The following is a 23,232-nucleotide window of genomic DNA, read 5'->3' on the forward strand; positions in this document are numbered from 1 at the left end:
TATTACATGTATCTCGCCTAATGTATGCTCACTCATTGCATTTTTACAATGGGGTAATTTTGGTCTTAAGAATTTACACAACACAAGGAAGCTTGATTTCAATCTTTGAATTAAATTGAAAAAAGTAGCACAAATAAATACAATAGAATAAAGATACCAATAAATAGAAATAAAGAGAAAAGTTTTTGCTTAGGTCTAACACTAGTATTCAGAAATACTACAGAGACTGAATAAAGTAATCAAATGTAAAATAACACTAGGTAGTATTTTAGTCCTGACTAAATTAAATACATAGGCTATTAATCCTGATTCCTTAAAATGAAAGCTATGGTTTGTTGTTTTGACAACCAAATGAATGACAGACACATATGGCTGCTGTCCCTTTAAGAGCTAGTGCACGGATCCTGTGTTCATTATACGGTCATGTGCGATTTATGCTTATTTAAGACATAACCGACTGTGTTTAGAGGATACTCACCAAGACCGAAATTAACATCATTTTCGCATGTTTTTGACTGTTAAAGCGATCAAATCCACGAAAAATAACTTTTGTTACCCGCGAGCTGTTTGTGAGGCGGCTTTACTCTAGTCTATGTGTGAAAAAAACATCTCTCAGACACAAGTACTGAATAGTTTCAAATCGTGTGAATGTTTAAACTGGTAAAACTTTAAAAGACGTGCAAATGGTAAACTTTAGTTACTCATGATGCAATGCTGGCCCGATTATGCAAGTGACCATTCCGTCTATCCCGAAACCCGAGAGTGTATTATCGCCGCCTGGAGCTCTTAACGAGCTGATAGAAGACCGAAATTCGAGCCCTGCACTACTTGTTTATTGAACTAAAATCAATGTAACATTTGCAATCGTGAGAATATTCAGCAAAATAGCTCCCGTCATGTTATGTTACTTAACTATATCACATGTTATAAATAAAAAAAACTCAACATTTTGAATTTTTACCTCAGTATGTTTCTTCTGGGAGTTTTTTTTTTTTATGTTTGCCGTTATGCTCATTTGTCATAAAATCTATCAGAGACAAGCAGCGCGAGCCTCAACAGCGTTACCAGAAAAAGCCTACATTATCATTATCAATAGCTGTTTATGTAATAAAATCTGAATCATTCTCGCGATTCGATGCTTCACTGGTTATTTGACGGATATTAGGTCCGTCAGACTAGAGAAATTTTAGCGGTAACGTGACCAGAAATATTTAAGACCTATCGAATCTGAATTTAAGACTTTTTAAGGCCTTTTATTAGGAAAACTTTATTTAAGACATTTTAAGACTTTTTAAGGACCCGCGGCCACCCTGTAAAAGTACTTTTTCTAAACTCTTAACACAGCAAAACACCTACATCACACAATTAGCCAAATAATTAATTTTCTACCCAAAACCATATTTTGTTAAATAAATACAAACTCTACATTTAAAAATGCTAAAAAAAAAACGTGTTATATGCAAACACCAAGACACAGCAAACCCGATTCAAAATTGAATCATTCTGTCAAAACTCTAGCACTAGTGTTCTATCCAACATGAACATATAGTCAATCATAATGCAATGACTTCCAAAATACTAACAGTTGATGGCATTATAAAAACTGCATTACTTGTCATGTTTCAGTTCTACCAGCAGACAATATGAAATACATTGTTTTTAATAATTGAGTTTATTTTTACTGTAAGCCAGTGTTGAATGTATGCATTCTTGGAAACATACTATCTAAAAGTGAATGAGTCATTACTTTATAGAATGTACAGTAGAAAAAAAATTAAAGTAACAGAATTGCTTAGGGAAGCCACTGGTCAAATGGGTCCCCTATGCAGAACTTCAGTTGCCATCTCCTGAAATTGTTTTCTGGGGGTGTGGTGGGGTGTTGATGGAGCCCCCATAGAGGGTGGGATGGTGCCCCCTATAGTGCCCAACGCAGACCGCATATTCTGTGTATAAGGAACAGTGGTACTGGAAGCGTTGTAGTGAAAGCTTTACATGAAGCTCTTACTGAAATGAAAAAAATGAAATTGCTGCCACTGATCAACAACAAATGGCATTTGCTTAATATGGAAGCTTTTTTCAGCCACATAATAAAAAAAGTATAAAAGGTAATTGTCACATTTTCTCACACAGTTATTTTTTTCTTACAATTGTGAGTTTACATCTCACAATTCAGATTTTTTTCCCTCAGAATTGTGAGATATAAATTTAGGAATTGAGAGGAAAAATAATCAGAATTGTGAGATAGAAAGTCACAATTACCTAGTTACTTTCCTATTCCATGGCAGAAATAAGCTTGCATAGGTTCCACATGTGTAAGGTGGAAAAACAGAGTTTCCCAATCCATCAAACATTCTTCCTCCTCTCCTCTCCCCTACCTCTTATTTTCCCTTGTCCTGGCCCAACTACTCTTCTCCTTCAATGTCTTCAATGTCTCCCTCACCCAGACATTGTTTTTTCTCTCTCTGCTTCTCTGTGTTGTTCTGCATCCACACTGCACAAAACCAATACAAATAGTCCCTTTTGTTTTACTGTGCATGCTCATGTAATGGGAAGACCTTCAACACCTGACTATGCCTTCACCTTAGATTGGGTTCAGCTATTTCTCAATATTTCATTGATCTCCTACTTAAAGCTAATCAGCAATTTAAGTATTTTTTTAATATTTTTTAAGCATTTTAGAAACGTGTTAACCGACTGCATATTGTGTGAAAACAACAGGGATGTTGTGCTAATTGTGTTTAGAGTTTTTAAAACTTGACAAAAGATTGGACAAAAGGATGTTAGGAATTGATCAAAAAAACTCTGATGCCCATTCAGTCCAAAAATGTTAACGGTTTTAAAAATCATTCCAACTCCAAGAATAGCAAAGTTCACAACAATATTATCATTGGAATCACTTTCAGAGTACTTTTTTTCAGCTGATGAATGGTAAATCCATTGACAGCCAGTCAAAATCTTGCTATTTTAAAATGTGTGCTGCAATTATGACATAACTGCAGAGTATAGTTAAAATAAACAACATTGTTGTTTGTTGATTGTCGTACAAGCTAGTTATCATTTTAGTTATCCTTTTTGGAGTGAACAAGCATTTAATCATGAGTTCTGTCTGTTCTCATATAACTCTGTCCTCATTCTGTCCTCATAACTCTGTCAATCATGTTCATCACCAAGTATCTATGTTAGCATTGTTTCGGCTGTTTAATATAGGGATGCTGTTTAATATAGGGATATTTATGTTGGGTGTGCTTCTCTAAGTTTTAATCTGACACAGAGACACTGAAGAGTTCAAATAAACCCTAAATCCAGCATAGAGGGGTTCAGTGAATGTGGTGTAGAATGTGTGTAAGTGTGTGAGTGTGTGTGTGTTAGAGACGCTATAGAAGGACAGAGTGCCAGCTGACACGTCCAGATAGACACCTACTCTATTAGAAAAGGGTGGAGGGGCTGGTATGCCAGTTCGCTTTTTAATGTGCCAGACAGAGAATTTGTAATCAGAGCAGATCAGACTCCAGGAATTGCCATTGGATCCAAACCCAAAGACACTTCCTCCTTTCCAGTTGACTCCTTTACATGACACTGATATATCGGCATTATATCCGCTCCATTCAGCCTCCCAGTAACAGCGTCCAGTCAACCTCTCCCCACACAGAACCTGTTCGCATTTCTTAAATCTCTCTGGATGATCAGGATACGGCTGATGACCATAAACATATGTAACTTTCCTGTTCTCATCAGACAGAATGAGACTTGAGTGTGCTGTGTTTGGATCCAGTGTGAGATCATAGGCATCTGAACACAAGAAAAGAGAAACATATATAACACAACAGCAGAGCAATCACTCAGAGTGTGTGCGTGTATGAAGACATACACTTTCGTAGTCCTGCTGTCATCCTGAATTCTCCTCCCTGATCCACACTATAAACACACAAACACACATTAATGTAGATATGTACATGCACACACATGTTAAATATGTCAGTATTAGTCTTTGGCATACTTGAGTATCTGCAGTGAGCAGTTTGGATCATTCAGTTTGTCAGAGAGCAGCTTGACTCCTGACTCTGGGTGATTGTAGCTCAGATCCAGCTCTCTCAGGTGTGAGGGGTTTGAACTCAGAGCTGAAGACACAAAACCACAGCCTTCCTCTGTCACCATACAGCCCGACAACCTATAGAAACACACACACACACACACACACACACACACACACACACACACACACACACACACACACACACACAGTCAGGTAATCTAAAAAGTGCTTCCCAAATGGTGAACTGCTTATGCCTATGCCTTGTGTTACAGATTGTGTTACAAACATGGATGTGGAGGGATTATTTGTGGACATTTATAATCAGATATTATTTGCACTAAAGTGGTGAACAATCAGCTAAAAAGCCATGGACATGGAGGTGAAAGGTGATTATAGCAAACATTGTATATTATCAGCAAACGTTGCCAGCAAATTACAATCTCACATAAACAGTTATAGCTATAATAAGTTATGTATATGTATATGGGAAGAAATAAAACCCAAAGACTACTATTTAACCAAATTCTTAAATATGATATTACACTGCATAAAATTATAAAAAACTGGATGCCTTTTTATTGAAGAAAATCACTAAATCTAATATAGTCATTGCTGCAAATGTACAGATTCATTTGAGTAATTTTCTAAAAAGGGGAGCAATAGAGAGCAGTATTAAGCACACACAAACTACACCAGTTTTTCCCAAAATAAACAGACCCGTTAAATACCTCAGTATGTGCAGCTGACAGTTTGAACTCTTAAGTCCATCAGACAGCAGCTTCACTCCTGAATCCTGCAGGTCATTGTTACTCAGGTCCAGCTCTCTCAGGACACAGTTTGAGGATTGGAGAGCTGATGACAAACTCTCACAGCACCGAGTAGTAATATTACAACATGGTAATCTAATATGAAAAAATAAAACAAAGTGGTGTATACTGAAACATTTGCAAATTGGAAGTAAACAGACAATAATATCTCCTCATTTGGGTTTTGCGTTTCCATTTTCTTCCTAAATTTGTATGAATCCTGATATACACTTAATACAAATCCACACAGAAAAAAGAAACTTTTGATTGCAATTAATCAATGGGGTTATTCTGTGATAAAATACAGTTATATACTGACTTTTCACTGAGCCAATAAGCCCATGTATCTCTCATATCACTCCACACTGTCCCTTCTCACATAAAAAAATAATTTACACTCCAATCAATATCAAACCTTAGTACGTGCAGCTGACAGTTTGGGCTCTTCAGTCCATCAGATAGCAGCTTCACTCCTGAATCCTTCAGGTCATTGTTGCTCAGATCAAGCTCTCTCAGGACACAGTTTGAGGACTGAAGAGCTGATGACAAACTCTCACAACACTGAGCAGTGAGATTACAGGACTGTAAACTGGAAAACAAAAACTGTTATCAGTGTTGGCCAGATACCCTAATACAGTTGTTCCCAAACCTGTCCTGGAGTACCCTCAACACTGCACGTTTTCTTTGTCTCCCTAATCAAACACACCTGATTCAACTCATCAGCTCATTATCACATGGGTTAATGAGCTGATGAGTTGAATCAGGTGTGTTTGATTATGGAGACAAAGAAAATGTGCAGTGTTGGGGGTACTCCAGGACAGGTTTGGGAACCACTGCCCAAATATAATACCCTACTATTTCAAATGTACACAAATGTATAATTTATACTTTACAATTTTTATAATTAAAGAGTAAAGGCACTTGATTTTCTTGATTTTAATGTACTTAAGTATTAAAAGTAAAATATACTTATCACTTAATTAAACATCACTCTTTATGTGACAAGATCAAGAAGGGCAGTTTATTCAATATTTTATGTACCAATAATCTAGCATTCTGTAAAAAATGGTATGTTCAACTTCAACCACCTCTGAACCAGCTAAATAATATCTTCCAAAACACCTGTCAGTAAATATTCAAATTTCCCTAATATACTAATGTTTGTAGAAATTGTTGTAACTGAACTATGCAATAAGGTAGATCTCTGGGAAGAGTATTGGGCACCCTTGGTCTACAGTTTGGCCCATGTCACCCTGTTAATTTAGAGACCAAATAAAATAACTAACCATGTATGTAAATAAATGTAAATATGACTCTTACAGTGCTCGTCTAGTGTTTTTGATCACTGGTAGCAGTCTCATCAATGCTTCATCAGATCTTCTGTATTTCTGCAGCTCAAACATCTCTTGAGTCTCTTCTGATATCAGGAGCAGAAACACTAGAGCCGACCATTGAGAAGAGGAGAGATTTGCTGAAAGATTTCCTGAGCTCAGATGAATCTGGATGTCCTCCGCAAAGTCATCTTTCAGTTCACTCAGACAGTAAAATAGGTTGATAGTTCTCTCTACTTTTTTTTCCTTCTCTATTTTCTTTTTGATATAATCAGCAACGTCTTTGACATTCTTGGTTTTCAGTTCCAGTCTGGGCAGCAGTTCCTCCAGGTCACTCTGATTGGACTCCAGTGAGAGACCCAGCAGGAACCGGAGGAAAAGGTCCAAGTGTCCATTCTTACTCTGCAAAGCCTTGTTGATCGCAGCCTTATGAAAGTCAAATAATGACTTTTTGAAGATACCCCATTTCAGTTTTTCTGTCCAAGATTGAAGAAATACAAATCTACTTCCAAAACATTTGTATCTGAAAAACACGTAGAGAGCAGCTAGGAACTCCTGAACACTGAGATGTACGAAGCTGTAAACACTTCTCATTGAAAAAGCCCTTTCTTTCTGAAAGATCTGAGTGCATAACCCAGAGTACACTGACCCTTCACTGACATCTAGTCCACACTCCTCTATATCTTCTTTGTAGAAAATCAGATTACCTTTCTGTAGCTGTTTAAAGGCAAGTTTCCCAAGTTTCAGAATAACCTGATCAAAAGACTTGGCTTTAGGATTAACTTCAGGATCATCACAGTATGTTTTCATCTTATGCTTCTGAGAAAGTAAGAAGTTTGTGTACATCGCAGTGAGAGTTGTTGGTATTTTGTCATTGCCCTCTTGAGTCAGTAGAGGCTGAAGAACAGTGAGACAGATCCAGCAGAAGACAGGGATGTGGCACATGATGTACAGGCTCCTGGATTTCCTGATGTGACAGATGATGTTTCCAGCAACCCCAGGACTGTTTTTGATGAAGTATTGCTCTTTTTGCTCATCATTGAATCCTCGCACCTCTGTCACCTGATCAATGTAGTCTCGGGGGATCAGACCAGCTGCTGCTGGTCTGGATGTGATCCAGATGAGAGCAGAGGGAAACAGATGTGTCTTGATCAGGTTTGTAACTATTTTACTCACTGTTGTTTTTACATGCACATCTGTAAATGCATCACTCTCATTAAATCTCAAAGGGAAATGACATTCATCCAGCCCATCAAAAATGAACAGGACCTTACAATCACCCTCAGGAAGAGAGGGAAGTTCTTCAGGACCACTAAAGAAGCATTCTTGAAGAAGATCCATGAGACTGCAGTTCTTTGTAATCATATTCAATTTACGGAATGGGAGAGGAAATACGAAGAGTATATTCTGATTTTCATTTCCTTCAGCCCAGTCAAGAATGAATTTATTGACAGAGACAGTTTTTCCCACCCCTGCGATTCCCATCATCAGCACTTTTTTGTTTTGTTGACCCATATGTTCTTTGAATATATCATTGCACTGGATCGCTGAGTCCTTCGCAGTAAATCGGCTGATATTTAGTTCAATCTGTCTCACCTCATGGTCAATCATTATTCCTCCAGTTTCATTCTCCACCACATATAGATCAGTGTAAATATCTTTCAGATACTGCCGATGACCTGTCTGAGAATTACCAACCAATATCCGCTTGTAGTCCTCTTGTAATTTGTTCTTCAGTCTGAGGCTGATCTTTCTGTAATCATGAGGATCAGCTTTACTGTCCTCTGCAGTTGAGCCTTTGGGAAAGAGAAAAAACAAAATAAAGCAAAAATCTAAAAATACTGAGTTTAGAACATTTCTTTTTAAATATTTTTAATCATTAATTGTTACCTGGCCTATGATATCTTTCTAAAATAAATTAACATACAAACACACTTATAATAAGTATGTGTGGTACATGTGCATTTCAGTACTACTGTATTACTGCATCCTATTTACCACAATTAATAATACTTGCATATTTAGTGAATGTACTGCAACACTAAATGGTTTACATGCTCATCTTACACTGATTATGCTTAATAAACAGACAATGCTTAATGTCATGCATTTGCTTTGGCCCATGACCACATAGTATAAATCTCTTTGAGATATCCCCCTGCAGGAACATGAACCAAGCTCAGGAACTGAAGAACATTTTTGTTTTCGCCCTGTTCGTACAAGGAACTATAGTTCCTGTTAGCCATTTTGTGGAGTATTTTTAACTCCTAATCCGGCACTTTCAAGTAGTCAAGAAATTGAATTATTACACTTTTGCAACTTATGATTGGTAAACCTGTGACACACAAACCAGCAGGCCCGTCGCGACAAGGCAAGCAAACCAAGCAATTGCTTGGGGCCCCGAGCTGGCCTGGGGCCCCAAGACAACGACTGGTTAAGAATAAAATGCAACGACAAACTGTGTGAGCGCCCCTTTGATAGTCAATGCAGTAAAGTGCAATGACACTGTTATCGGGATCCCCCTCAAGGGGGCCCTCTCAGTAGTCGCTGACAGCAGCCAGCCAACCACGTGATCTCTGCTGCCGGCAAAATACAAAACCTCCTCGGCAGTCATGAAGTGGAATTATGCTTCAGGAAGCCAGAAAAGAAAAGAGAAAGGAAGAGGGGGATAAGAAAAAACAAGATAGTGGTAAAAAGTGATAAATTACACTGGATAAAATAGCTCTACTTGTCTTGTATATGTTTATGTTAGCTACCTGCCTGATGGCAAATGCTGCTTGTAACGAACAGTTAGTGCAACTTTTTTTTCTCTTTTTTTTTTCTTGGGTGCTCGAGCACCTGCCCTTTTGCAAAACATTTTTTTTTAATTAAAGGCCCTTTTGTGGATGCCTGCCCAATCTAACTATTAGTAAAATTAATGATTAATAATTTAGCCGTAAATAAAATGACCCACATGATGACCTTTCACCTGACGAACTCATCCGGTGCTGCGTTTCAGTCCAAAATTGTCATGCCCTTCACTCGCAAACTTTCCTCCGTCTCGTTCACTCGGATGTACGTCATTGCGAGTGCTCACTACTGGCGGAAACTGCAATGGGCTGAATTGGAACGTCCTAAGCCCTTGATCACTTGGAATCAGCTGTGGAGTTGATTTATTATTTAAATTTTTTTTCCCTTTAAGAATTTGTTTAATGCAGCATCCAAATGTTTATAGGTGTGTTTGGGTTGTTTTAAATAAAAAATATATATGATTAATATATCATAGAGTTGTCTGTTGTGGTGGTGATTAGATGAGATATGTGGTGACGTCACAATCGTACTGCATTGTGGGACATATAGGTGCCTGAAGTGTACATTTGAAGCAGACTTGCGCCCTCGGTCAAAATCGAGGGAACGAGGGTCTGTCCATATAAACTTCCCTCGTCCACTTCACGAAGTGGAACGCACTTCAAAATGGCGGCGGGGATTCCCCCAAGGGGAAGTGCTTAGGGAAGTTTGCAAGTGCGTGTTTAAAAGTGGACTGGAACGCAGCACGGGACGATTCCTCGCGCTGCACGCGCATTTTTTTATTTCGCGCGGCTACGAGCACTACCAGAGGATATGTTCAACTCTGCGGCTGCTGGTAAGTGGTGTTTCATTCTCAGCGAAGTGCTTTTGATGTTTGTTTACTTATTATTATTTTACAAGAACGACGTGAAGAGAGCATGCAGACAGAGATGTTGTTTATATTGCTATGTGTAGGCTGTAGAAGTAATGTTAGCTTGCTGTTTGAGAGAGACAAGTTTCAGAGGGTCTGGTCTTTTTATGTTATTTGACTAAAAACTATTATTTATACTTTAAACTATTATTATTATTTCTACAGTATTAATAAAAAAAAAAAAATGTAGAGTGCCTTAAAAATTATTATCACAACACTGGTGGTAAGGCTTACCAGTATCTTATGTTTTGTGTGCAGCAGCCTCTGTGAACATCTCCCCTAGCAGGCTGGGCAGAATCTGCAGCTTTACAGCAGGTCAGTGAGCTAGTGAGCCAGTTCCAAACACTGTCAGCTATCTTTACAGCTTGTCATGGTCACATAAAAATTGTTTAATTAGCTAATATATCTCATATATGTTTGTTTTAATGTCTACAGTCTCAGATCAACTCCAGCAGTATCATCATCAGCAGCAGCAGCAGTAACAACAACAGCAAAGGCAGCAAACTCACTTAAGGACTTTAGTAAGAATTTACCAGAACAGGTATCACATTAATGTTAAAAATCTTGTAAAGTATTAATTGCTGTATTTTTTCTGTTTGCTTTGTTTTTATTTTCATTGTATAAATGTAACTCTTGTATTTTTGTAAATCAGTTTATGCCATGAAAGTAGCCACAGATGCTGACATGGCATTAAATAAAACTATACTGTACTGTACGAAACATGGGCCACGTTGATTTTGTCCTACACAGTTTACTATTACAGCTGTTCTTTATATTCTGTTTAACAGAGAAGAAAAATCCATCAGGTTGGGACAACTTAAGATACTTCAGTTTCTAATCCCAGAGTTATTAATAGGTGTACATACATTATTTTATTTTTTTTTACTTAAAATTAGTCTTTTCTGTTCTGTTTCTTTTTCAAAACTGCATCAATGCATTTGCTGCCGTATCGATACAGAATCATCCATATTGATGTTTTGAGCACAGCCCTACACTGTAAAAGAAATATCCTAATTTTACAGAAAATAACTGATTTTTTGACGATCATTTTCTTTAATTTTAAATTGTACTCAAAACACTGTAAAATTACAAATAATATCTGTAAAATAAAAATGCAGCTTTTATTTTAGGTATTGTGACATTAATGACAAATTACAGTAATTCACATTTGTTATACAGAAAATGTATTGTATTTTTCATACAGTATTTTTTGTTTTCTTAAATTACATAAAAATTTATGTAAAATTACAAATATAATCTGTAAGTTAACAGAAACAAAACAGTTAAATTATAAAATGGTCAAATGACTGTCAGCTCCCCAAAAAACTGTAAAACATCCTAAATTAAATAAACTGAAACACACTGTTATTTTACAGGTATTTCCTGAATAATCACGTTCAAATACCTTCATTGTAAAAAATAAAATTGTAAAAAAAGGGTCAAATGACTGGCAGCTGCGGCTGCCAAACAAAAACCTTAAAATTAAAGTAAAATATGCTAATTTAAAAAAAAAACGAAAAAACACTTATTTCACAGGTATTTCCTGCATTATTATGATCAAATACCTTCATTGTTAAAAAATCGTAAAAAAGGGTCAGATGACTGGCAGCTGCAGCTGCCAAACAAAAACCCTAAAATTAAAGTAAAATATGCTAATTTAAATAAAGTGTAAAAAACTTTAAAATAAATTTGATGTCACCATGATTGAGATCAGTGTCTGCTTTAGTTGGGCTCATGACCCTTGAGTTTTTAACTTTTGTTTTTCTCTGGCTGCTTTAACTGTGTATTTCATACACGTTTGTTATAGCAATAAATGCTGGAGAAAATATCAGATGATCTTGGTCATTCATTGATGATGTTATAGTCATCATATGATGATCTGATTCACTGATGTGTCAGTCAAATCTCTGAATATATTAGCTTAGATTACATAATATGTAGATGGAATTTAGCTTATACAAAGTCTGTAAATGTCATAATTTTTCACATAACCCTTGAAGTATTGTGGCATAAGTATTATAACAATCTGGAAAAAAAAAAAAAGATATATATTGTACAGAAAAAGTTTTGAGCTGGTTCATTTTTTTTAGTAGTATAGAGACATCAAGAATCAACATATGAATCTCAACAATGGTGACAACCAACAAAGCCTTTTTGTGACTTTATAGTAATTCAGATTTTTTTTTCATTGTCACCATTGTTGTGATTCATACGCTGATTCTTGATGTCTGAGTGAGTCTATGTGATCCTGTCAAAACATTTTCTGTATAATGACTTCATAAAATCTGAGTATCACAGCACTGCAGGATCTTCTATAGCAGTTTAATCATGCAAAATGAACAACTACTATTTAACGACTTAATCAGACATTTCATTTTCAGTGGTATTAATAAAGCAGGACACTACATGATGACTTATCACTAAAAAGTGACCAACATCATCTGATCTGAGTTTCTCTTGGATTCCTACCATAACAAATATGCATCAGAGACACAGTTAATGCAGCCAGAGAAACATTAAAGTTAAACACTAAAAGTTCAAGAGCCCAACTAAAGCAAACACTGATCTCCATCATGGTGACATCAAACTTTATTCTTTTCAATAAAACTTCAACTTCTAAACCTCTGTTAATTCTCAATAAGAATGTTAGTATGAAAGAAATAAAGTCTGGATTGTAATGAGTGAAGATGCTGAGATCCTGAGAGATCTGGTAGTGTTTAATGTTCTGTTGGGGTTTAAAGTGTTTCTGTATGGTGTGTTTCATGTGTCACCGTTGTGTTGAAGAGTAGAGCCTGAGCTTCAGTCCAGAATGAGCAGAGAAACACAGATGTTATGCTGCATGTTACTTTATTTAACTGACAGTAACTGTGTAGTTGCTGATGCAGTGACGTATAGTCACAACAAATCATGCATATAATTAACTGCGTGTTTTTCAGTAAAAAAATCAGAAAATAAATGTGAAATAACTGTGTTTCTGTTAAAAAAGATTAATGAAGATTTCTGTTATTTTGCACTTATTTGAATTTTATGTTTTTTGTATGGCAGCCGTTGCTGACAGTCATTTGACTGTTATTTTATGGGATTTTTTTTACAATGAAGGTGTTTGATCGTAATAATTCAGGAAATAGCTGTAAAATAACAGTGTTTTTCTGAAAAACATTTAAGGAAAATTTCTGTAAAAGTTTTTTGCACTTCATTTAAATGAGGATATTTTACTTTATTTTTACGGTTTTTGTTTGGCAGCCGCAGCTGACAGTCATTGACCGTTTTTTTAAGATTTAATTTTTTACAGTGTATTTAAAGACTTGTTCCATGTGCCCCTTTTATACTTTGAGCACCTGCCCCTCCAGAGGTCTCTGCATGGCCCTGTTTGCTTCAAAACTATATGAAAATCATCCTGCGTACTCATTCAGATAAAACAATATATTGATTTTAAACTTGTAAGACATGTTTTGTGTAAGAAAGCTTTATGCAAGGAGGCGTGAATCATCATGAACATTGATGTGTTTCACACCTGAGAAAGACAAAGACCCTCCCATAATGGCCCTATCAGGTGGGAATATGAGAGAACCAGAACAAAGAATGAGTAGAGATTTTTAAAAGAATGGCTTTTTGATTGTTTGGATTTATTTACACTACATAATCCAAAGATACACAGGGACAAAAAAGCACATTATTGAACACACTGATCTAAAGACACAGACTTGAACAGTCACACACCTTTGTGCCATTCCTGAAACATAGTACATACATGTAATTTCCAAGTTGTTTGATTTTTCATTTTACCATGTTCATGTACACTTGTGTGAATGTTGAATTCAGCAGGACTCATCAGTAGCATCTGGACCCTGTAAAAACAAAAAAAAACAAAAAAAAAAACAATTGTGAACATGCTGATATCAAGAGAAATTATAGGGCTGTACGATTTTAGGAATACATTTTAGATTTTTCTGGTTAAAATTGTGATTTAAAATTGACAAAAAAAATATATATACATAATGAACACAAGGTTTGTTGTGCTTTGTAGGCATATACTTGTACGGCTGCATAAAATAATAATAACAATAGCCTATAGCAGGCGGCCTATATATCGTTAAAAAGGAACACTTCAGTACACTACACTGTAGAAAAATATATGGATTATCATATAAGTTACTTCGAATGTTTCCATTCGTTAGGACATTATGAAATGAGATTGGAGTAAAAACTCCTAATCTTTGGCGCGTTTTGTTTTTCAAACGCACAGCGCGAGTGACTATATATATATATATGTACAGAAACATGTTGAAATATGAACTATAGACAGGTACCAACCTTTCAATGCTAAATTTATATGTACGACACAAGGATGTTTTTATGTTCGATAATAAAACAGCATGATCTAAAAGTAGGCTAGTATGATGTTTACTCTATTATGGTGAATATTATAATGTTTAGACCCGTGTTTACTGTTAAATACTGTGTTTGTGGATATCTGCTCAAACGTAGATACGTATAATGTGGTAACAATAATGTTTCATAGTTTGGAGCGGCTCGATCGCTTCAGTAAATGGTCTCTGTACACGCTGTGAGTCTGAGTCACTCGCGCTGTGCGTTTGAAAAAGTAGTCTGGCACCAGTTTAACTAGTAGCTACAATGTGAAGTTTATGCAACAATAACATGCTTACTATTATGAGTGGGAATTTCTTATCTTCTTACCTTAAAAAAATCTCTCATCTTCAAATTGCGTTCTTCTAATTCTTCTGAGGTAAATCCAAGGTAAACAGCACAGCACAAACACAACGTGTCTTCCAAACTCGATGAAAAGCAGAGGAGTACTGAAGTCTCTGATTCTTTGTTTTTGAGGTAATGATGGCGTTTACATGTTTGCGATCCTTCACGTGGACGATTTGCATGTGAATTGCTCTTGCGCACAAGGGTGTGGTCACATTAGAGTTAATGAGCAGAGGCTTGAGAAACTGTACATCTCGTTGCTTTCATACGGATTACTTACACAGAGAATATTTGTTTTTGATATAATTTACATCATTTAAAAACAGAGACTTCAAGCTTTGGAAAGACATGTCACATGTCAGTGTGGCAAACATTCGCTGAGTTACAGATCATTTTCTGTCGCGTTTCAGAATGAACTTCACATTGAGAAAGACGGGGAGAACGCACATCATGTTTATTTTCTTTATTTTATGAAAAACACAACATTTTTTGTTTTTACTATGAGTGCACAAATAAAAGAAGACATTTAACACTTTTGAATGATGTATAACACTTTCCTGTATGACAAAAATCAACGGAGTTATTTGAGTCTCATTTGCACTGATAAGATAAAAAGCCAGGCAATCGCGCCGGTGCGACCGCCGACCCCAGGGGGTTAACACGGGTCCTAAAGCTCTTGCCTGATCATAATTCTTCTGACATTTTCTATTTTGTAATGTCTCTCAGCCATCTCTCTTTCTACAGATTTTCTTCAAATCTCCCTCTTGCGCACTCTCTCTCCTCCCCCAACACGACATGTTTATTGTACATCTGTATGGGTATATGGATGTGTGTAAGCATATTTACACCTTGATTTTGTATTTGCATTTTCGCAGATGGTTTACCGATTGTCTTTGATTTTGGTATGGGCCAAAAGGGAAGGGACTAGGTTTGTGGGAGAATTGTTAGAGTGTGCATGTGTATGAATGTCAATGTATCTAAATGTTTGTTATAGTCCTGTGTTGTATTTACTTTAATTATGATTTTCTATTATGATGTTGGTTTCTTTGTACTGTAAGGACCCCCTCGAAAATGAGATGGTTCATCTCAAGGGGCTATCCTTGAAAATAAAGAATAAATAAAGAATAAAGAATAAAGTGTGTTGCGGTGATCGCTATGATCCTCTTTCAACATTGTCTTTCAGAAAATCACTTACTGCACCTTTAAGTAAAAGACCTACACGCAGAACACCTTGGCCCACACCACTGGCTACCATTGTTGGAGAAATGGGTGGTCCTTATAGAACTGAATCAAAAGTTATAAGTTGTCAATAATGGTCCTGGTGTATGAGAAAAACCAACACCACTGTTAAATTGCATGTGAGCAGTTTCTCATTCTTTTTTGTTCAGTGTCTCAGAACGGCTCGGTTTGTAGTAAATGCTGCTTCACATGAAGCCCATTTCTGCATTGCTATTAGTTTGGGTCCCTTAAAACGTATATTTGGGAAATAAATAATTATAATAATAATCATATTTAATCAGATAACTTTCAGCCAAATGTTTCATCCCTACAAACAAGCACAGCAAACTTGGAGCTGCTTTTTTTAACTAATATTTGTATTTTGGATCATCTCTCTGATATTTCACAAACCATCTTACAAAACAAACATAGACTTTAGTACTGCTATTTAATAGACAAGCCAACAATTTATGTGTGTGTGAACCTCTGTAATAGTTGCAAGCATATTTTCTCTTACCTACTCAAAATAAGACCATTTGACTAAAATATGAATAATCCCCAATCAGTAAATAAATATTTCCATGTACAGACAGAGGTCATTATTTACCCAAGATCTTTTTTGAAGTAGCTCCAACAGTGGCAGAAGCATTCATATTGCCCTCAGTCTGAACTGTGAAAGAGAGAGATGAAACAAAATGAGAATGCAGTAACATAAATTACACAAACACACTGGAAAAGCAAGAGTTTAAGCTGAAACACATTTATTACTTTGTTCTCTACATTTACACCATACACTTGTAAAGATTTTAGTTACCTTCATTGTGTTTGTTCTCTAACTGTTCAGCCAGAAGGTTTTGGTTCATCTTCCTAAGGATGCTTACTGTGATCTTCACAGCATCTTCTTGTCCAAAACTTGCCACCATTTTGTCCACTGTGTCTAAGACATCTGTGTTCTCCATTTCAGAAGTTGAAACACACTCATGATTCTTCAAGTGCCACTGAAACTCCTTTAGATCATCTTTGACTAGTTCCTTCAGTGAGTTCACAATCTGCTCTTTAACAGATGCCATTGTCCTTCAATGATTCACTTCTGCAGACCAAGAAAAAAAAAAAACATGTGGATCTGTCCGCACAAATGCTATTTGGATTATAAAATGTCTGCTACAATGCATTCAGGTAATGAGTGATTGACAATGAGTGAAAAGCGAATGCTGTGCTGCAGTAAAACTAACATTTTAGAGTTACATTTTATTTGGCCAACAAGCTTGAGTGTGGAGGAAAAAGTGTAGTCAGATGTGCAATGTTGCTGTGCACAGATTTAATAATGAAGCACACGATCTAAACATTATTTCAATGAAATAAAGGCTGCAATGTGTGTACTAATGAAGAGATGACAGATACAGCCTTCAGAGGTCAGTTCAGTCTGTTTTAAGAATAACAGTCTGTCGTCAGACAGACACACAACCAGTAAAGACACTCGTCTCATAGGAATTGGGACCAGCACTGATTGTTTTCAGCTTGACAAAATAATTTTCAGAAGAAAGACATACAAAGAGTATTCTCGTCGCTTCATAACATTAAGGTTGAACCACTGGAGTCACATGGACTATGTTAATGATGTCTTTACTACCTTTCTGGGCCTTGAAAGTTGCAATGACGTTGCTGCCTCTGTGGGGTCAGAAACCTCTCGGATTTCATCAAAATTAACTTAATTTCTGTTCCGAAGATGAACAAAGTTCTTACGGGTTTAGAACGACATGAGGGTGAGTAATTAACCCTCTGCTAGATTTTTTTCACATAGCAGCAAAATAGACTTTAAATATTCCGTCATTTATGGTCATACAGACTTAAGAAATATGAAAAAATAAACAGTTAAATGTCTACTTTTTTATGTGTCCGAAACAAAACATTGTGCTTTTGTAAAATAAAGAAAATAAACAGGGTGTGCTTTCTGCCTCTCCATCCCTGTGGACTTTTTTTCTGGAGCACGTCTCTAAACTTAAACAAAACTCAGCGAATACTAGTCACCCAGGCATGAGCTATATATCTTTATAATCGATTAAGTTTCAACTATTAAATTATCTAATTCAAAACGAAAACAAATATTCTCTGTTTATGTAATCTGTATGAAAAGAGAGAACAGTCGTTCTCATTTCAGCTCATTATCTGCTAATGTGAACACGCTTACTGAGAGCGCGCGCTATTCAAAAGCAAATGATCTGAGGCAATCCATGCAAACCTGTGAACACCCACATCAACTAGATAAAACACATCAAGTTTTATTAGATTCATGTACTTTAGTCGTCTTGCGACGCTGTGAGGAATAATACTATCATAATAATAATGCTGGAAAATTTACCTCAGAAGTGCTGGTTTAGTTTCACTTCGAGGAGCAACGGATCCAGCTGAGGATTGTGGATAGTAAGTTCTTTATTCTTAAGTGCTTTGTTCTACTCGATTGAACGGCACACGCTGTTGTTTACAGGCATTTATATTAGTAAACATGTTATTTTTACATGAGCACATCTACTAGTTTAGCTTTTACCAAACTATATTGCTATACTGAGATGAGTAAAAATCGACTGAAATATGTTGAAATAAAATTTCTATGTATAAGCAACGTATTAAACTGCAAATTAACATTTATATGCCCTAATAAAAATATGAAAGACAACATTTCGTTGACTAGTTTTGGATAGATTATAAAGTTTTTACTGTAAAATAGACTACTGCCACATCAAATAAGCTTTTGTTTGCCACTTTCTGCTCATATGTTAAATATATAGTATGTTTTGTTAAAATTAAAGACATCAACTAAGATGTTATTATAGTTTGTTCCAATATTCAAACTAATGAATCCTTAACTTTGAAATACGTATGATATAATGTATACTTTTAAAAAAAGAAAGATTACACTTGAAATATTGTTAAAATTGTAATTGTTGTTGATTTACATGTGAAAACTTTTTAATAAAATAGCAAAAATATATTTACAAGGTAGATGTAAGAAACATCTTAATAGGTCAATATAAGCCTTCTCATTCAATTATTTATTATCGTTTTTTTTTATTAGTGACACATTTGAGGAGAGGATATATTCCAAAACTTTCTGAAAATACAGTATGAGAATTAACTGCACAATTACTAGAAATGTTTACCTTAGATATTATACAATTTGCATGCATACAAAATTTGTGAAAAAAGACAAATTTCTTTCAAGATGTTTCCTACTTTGAACCAATTCTGTAGAATGGCCCATATAGCCTATTTGAACAGGATTTGTTTCCAGGTATGACTATGTACTAAAAATGTGCTTTTGACTTTCATTTATATTTGGATTATATATATAATGGAGGAGGTTGAGGAGATCCCCCTTCTATGTAAAGCGCTTTGAGTGCTGAGAAAAGCGCTATATAAATGTAATGAATTATACTCACACACACACACACGCCAGGATTGCAATCTTGACATCGCAGCCTGTTCATTATAGCCATAATAAAATATAATAATAAAATAGTCAACCTAACATATAAAAATTACACTGCACTGTTTAAATAGTCAGTAGTACAATTCGTACCATTCAGCGTAAGCACCGCTCCACTGTGATTTTTTTTGCACAGCACATTTTTGTGCAAGTGAAGATGATGATTTTTTTCGTCGATATTGGAAAGTGAGTGAAGTACAAAGAAGCCTATAATAAAGAATAGTTTACCATCCAAATACATCACGAATGTTGAAACATTTTGATGCTAATGAGAGAGATACGTGAGCCCAACGCCGCTTACTTTCACTTTCGCTTTAAATTATTTCGTTTTGGCTTGTTTATAGTTCTTTTTTTATTCTTGTTCTGTTCTGAATATCATTAAATTTAAAGGATAAATCATTGATTTAAATGTCAATCATCAACCATTGATCAAATCAAATTTTTGTGACATGGCTTAACATTACTGTGACTTTGCGCACGAATTGTCTATCCACGCGAGGTTATGCGCATGACTCAAACACTGGCAGACACAGCAGCATTTGTAGGCAGGTATATTTATAATGAAATCAGAATTTTCTTTCATTCATTCATTCATTCATTCATGTCACTTGTTTAAGTTAATTAATATGTCAAAAAAAATAAAAAATAAATCGATTGGGGCCCCCTGGCACTTAGTTTGCTTATGCCTCGGGCCGGCTCGTCCCCCATGCATATTGCCTTTCCAAACAAAAAGTGTCTTACAAAATTGAAATCAATGTATTGTTTTATGTGAATGATTAGGCAGGATGATTTTCAGATCATTTTGAAGCAAAAACTCTAAGCGACAACATCCATTAGTCAAAAGTCTTGTGGAAACATATTTAGTATGTGTTTTGTGGCCTTAATTATTTATTTATTTTAATAACCATGCATAAACATTATTCTCTCAAAAATACAAACATGTACATGCATGTTGCTCACATATTATGGTAGCCCTGTTTGTGCTAAATAGAGTGTAATTACACCTTTGCCATTAATATGTTTATAAGCAACTGAAAAAAGCAAAAATGTCAGGGCATGTCAAAACATCTCAAGGACCCCAAAACACCTTAGACCCCAGAGGGTTAATGACAGAAATTTTATTTTTGGGTGAACTAACCCTTTAAAGTATATCTACTAAAGATACAATCAAAGGTGTATTCAGAGAATGGAATCAGTATTGTTACGTCCACCTGATTTGTGTTCCGCCTCGTTAAGGTGTGAGTGGATCAGTATATAAGAACCCTGAGAGTTTTAAACAAGGAGAGACTGTCATCTTCCAGCCCCAGCAGGCCAGCACTTATCTTGTTACTTTCATTGTGTTTGTGGTGTATGTTGTAGTGATTAAGTGAACACTAAAGGAGGTGTGTTGTGTGTTAACTTCTATGTGAGTTTATGGTAACCTTGTGTTTATAGTTACCATTATCTAGTTGGAGTGTGTTAAAGTCAAGTCAAGTCAAGTTTATTTGTATAGCGCTTTTCACAATACAGATTGTATCAAAGCAGCTTCACAGTATTAAATTAAAATAATACAACAAAGTTTGTTTCAAGAGGAATTTATTGATTGATAAAATTAAATTAAATATCCCCAAAATATCCCCAACTGAGCAAGCCAAAGGCAACAGTGGCAAGGAACCGAAAAACTCCATCAAGTGACCTAATGGTGTTCTAAAACTCCATCAGGTGACCTAATGGAGAAAAAAAACCTTGGGAGAACCCAGGCTCAGTCGGGGACCAGTTCTCCTCTGGCATTTATGAGCTAGAGGCCGGATTGTTAAAGTATTATTAAAGTAATCCTTTTTTTTTTTTTTGCTTGCATCTGTGTAGAGCTGGCCTGTATAAAGCTGGCCTGGCCTTAAATGTTTTGCCTTTAAGTTAATACACTGTTTGGTTGTTTATCTTTATTGGAATAATTTTGTTTACTTTTGAAGCTAGGTAAGTTATTTCTAAAAACCCTTAGAAAGAATTTATTTTCTTTGCCGTTTCCCCTCCTGTCCATTCTCAGTCTTGTGTTTATATCCCACTTATTATTTAAAATAAAACTTGTTCTATCTTTTTATTTTACAAACTGGTGTTGTAATTTGTGCTTGTCGTGGGACCTGGAGACAGGAATTCTCTCACTCTCTCCCTTTTTGTTACCCTCCTTTCCTGCCCCTAGATCAGAAAGCGGCCTTGTAACAGTATCTGAAGCAACAGTCAATGAACTCAAATCAGTGTTCAGGGTTTATACAGAGATTCTTAAATTGAATTTACTACCCTTTTACCACCTATTTTACTACCATCACAATATTTTTACTACCAACACGGCTTCAAACTTCAACTGTAGCAGTGTTAAGTGTTAAGTAAAGTGACAAGTAAAGACATGAAATATCTTTCCAAAATGAATTATTAACATATTTAATCACAATTTAATGAGGCAATTATAACTTAATTTCAACACTGGGAGGGAGAGATAGAGAACCAGAGAGAGCGAGAAAGAGAAAGTCAGGAGAGGTTCTGTAGGTGTATGTGAGTGTGCATGTGTGTTAGGGCAAGTGAGTGAGCTACATTCAAGTAAGAGGGAACTCTACCATAGGACTTGGATTAATCAAGATATCACAACAGGCCTTGGTCCATAGGATTTACTCAATATGTCAAAGAGTAACAATTACATAAAAATTAGAAGACAGACTGGACCTTTAGAATTAACAGCTACACAATGTGTAATAATAAAGTGCAATTGTACACTATAATAACAGTATTTCATTAATAAACAAATAACTTCAACACTGGACACAAGCCAAGCACTGTCCAACACAGAGAGAGAGAGAGAGAGAGAGAGAGAGAGAGAGAGAGAGAGAGAGAGAGAGAGAGAGAGAGAGAGAAAGAGAGAAAAAGAGAGATTGAGAGAGAGGGCCGGGCCACACACTAGAGGTGACATATTGACACAATACTGTATTTTTACAACCTGGCTATAAAACGCTATAAATCCATCCATATTTTTTTTTCAAAACGCTATAAATCCATCCATATTTTTTTCCAAAATGCTATAAATCCATCCAGATTTTTTTTTCCAAACGCTATAAATCCATCCAGATTTTTTTCCAAAACGCTATTAATCCATCCATATTTTTTTTCAAAAGCTATAAATCCATATTTTTTCCCCCAAAATTGTCTTTTTAAAAAGTATTTCGTCTTTTATTTCGTGTTTGCATTTGAGGAAAAAAACATGTTATGTAGCCTAACCGTTCGTTCTCCATTAAGGATGCTTTTAAAACTTTCACAGAGACATCAAACAGAAAACACAAAGCCTCTCTTTGAAACGAATTTCGTTTTGTATTAATTTTATCTTAATTTTAATCCATGTTTCATTATTTTGTATAATCACAACACGTTCAGACATGAACCGAAACTCAGCGTATAGGTAGCCTAGGCTACTCGCCTCACAGACCTAAACAAATTAGAAATATCCTATATCTATTATCTACAGAAAGCTTGAAATTTCTACTTTTAAACAGAACCATTCAAAACTAAATAAAAGTAGGCTATAGGCTAATCCGTAAGAAATGCATTTTTCTCCGGCGCGTTCACTACTGCGAAGATCGCGAGTCAGTGTCAACTTCATCTTTGCAGCTGACACAGAAACACTTGTTTATTAATAAACAATTAAAATGTCATAATATTTTTTTTTACAGCGTTTAGGTGCCGTTTATATGAACGCGTCACCACTGCATGAGAGAGAGAGAGAGAGAGCGAGAGAGAGAGAGAGAGACACACACACACACACACACACACACACACACACACGCAAGGTCTCTCCCTCTCTGCCGGGCGCTCGCTACACGGTTTGCATGCGCGCTTTTGCTCGCTCGCTCGCTCTAGATTCGCAGGAGATTTTAACTAATTTCCAGTCATCATAACATTACAAAAGGCAATTGTAATATTTTTTTATT

At 35.9% G+C, this 23,232-nt stretch overlaps 2 protein-coding genes across 4 annotated transcripts in view; one reads left to right on the forward strand and one right to left on the reverse strand.

Annotated features, from left to right (window-relative positions):
- The window catches only part of LOC309495465 (microfibril-associated glycoprotein 4-like), a 102,551-nt gene that overhangs the window by 39,230 nt on the left and 40,089 nt on the right, over nt 1–23,232 (forward strand). The window lies entirely within an intron of this gene.
- LOC309495377 (protein NLRC3-like) overlaps nt 1–23,232 on the reverse strand; it is a 43,920-nt gene that overhangs the window by 18,238 nt on the left and 2,450 nt on the right. The window contains exons 4-11 of one of the 2 annotated variants that reach the window (XM_082165077.1): nt 16,613–16,888; nt 16,406–16,468; nt 6,160–7,966; nt 5,255–5,428; nt 4,762–4,935; nt 3,998–4,168; nt 3,869–3,915; nt 826–3,789 (exon numbers count right to left, since the gene is read on the reverse strand). In XM_082165077.1, coding sequence (XP_082021203.1) covers nt 3,251–3,789; nt 3,869–3,915; nt 3,998–4,168; nt 4,762–4,935; nt 5,255–5,428; nt 6,160–7,966; nt 16,406–16,468; nt 16,613–16,868 — 3,231 coding nt within the window. In that variant the 5' untranslated portion in view covers nt 16,869–16,888 and the 3' untranslated portion in view covers nt 826–3,250. The remainder of the gene's footprint in view (nt 1–825; nt 3,790–3,868; nt 3,916–3,997; nt 4,169–4,761; nt 4,936–5,254; nt 5,429–6,159; nt 7,967–16,405; nt 16,469–16,612; nt 16,889–23,232) is intronic. The other variant, XM_082165078.1, reaches the window with a different exon arrangement.

Source organism: Leuciscus leuciscus (genome assembly GCF_965113295.1).
Source record: "Leuciscus leuciscus genome assembly, chromosome: 3".
NCBI classification, from domain to species: Eukaryota; Metazoa; Chordata; class Actinopteri; order Cypriniformes; family Leuciscidae; genus Leuciscus; species Leuciscus leuciscus.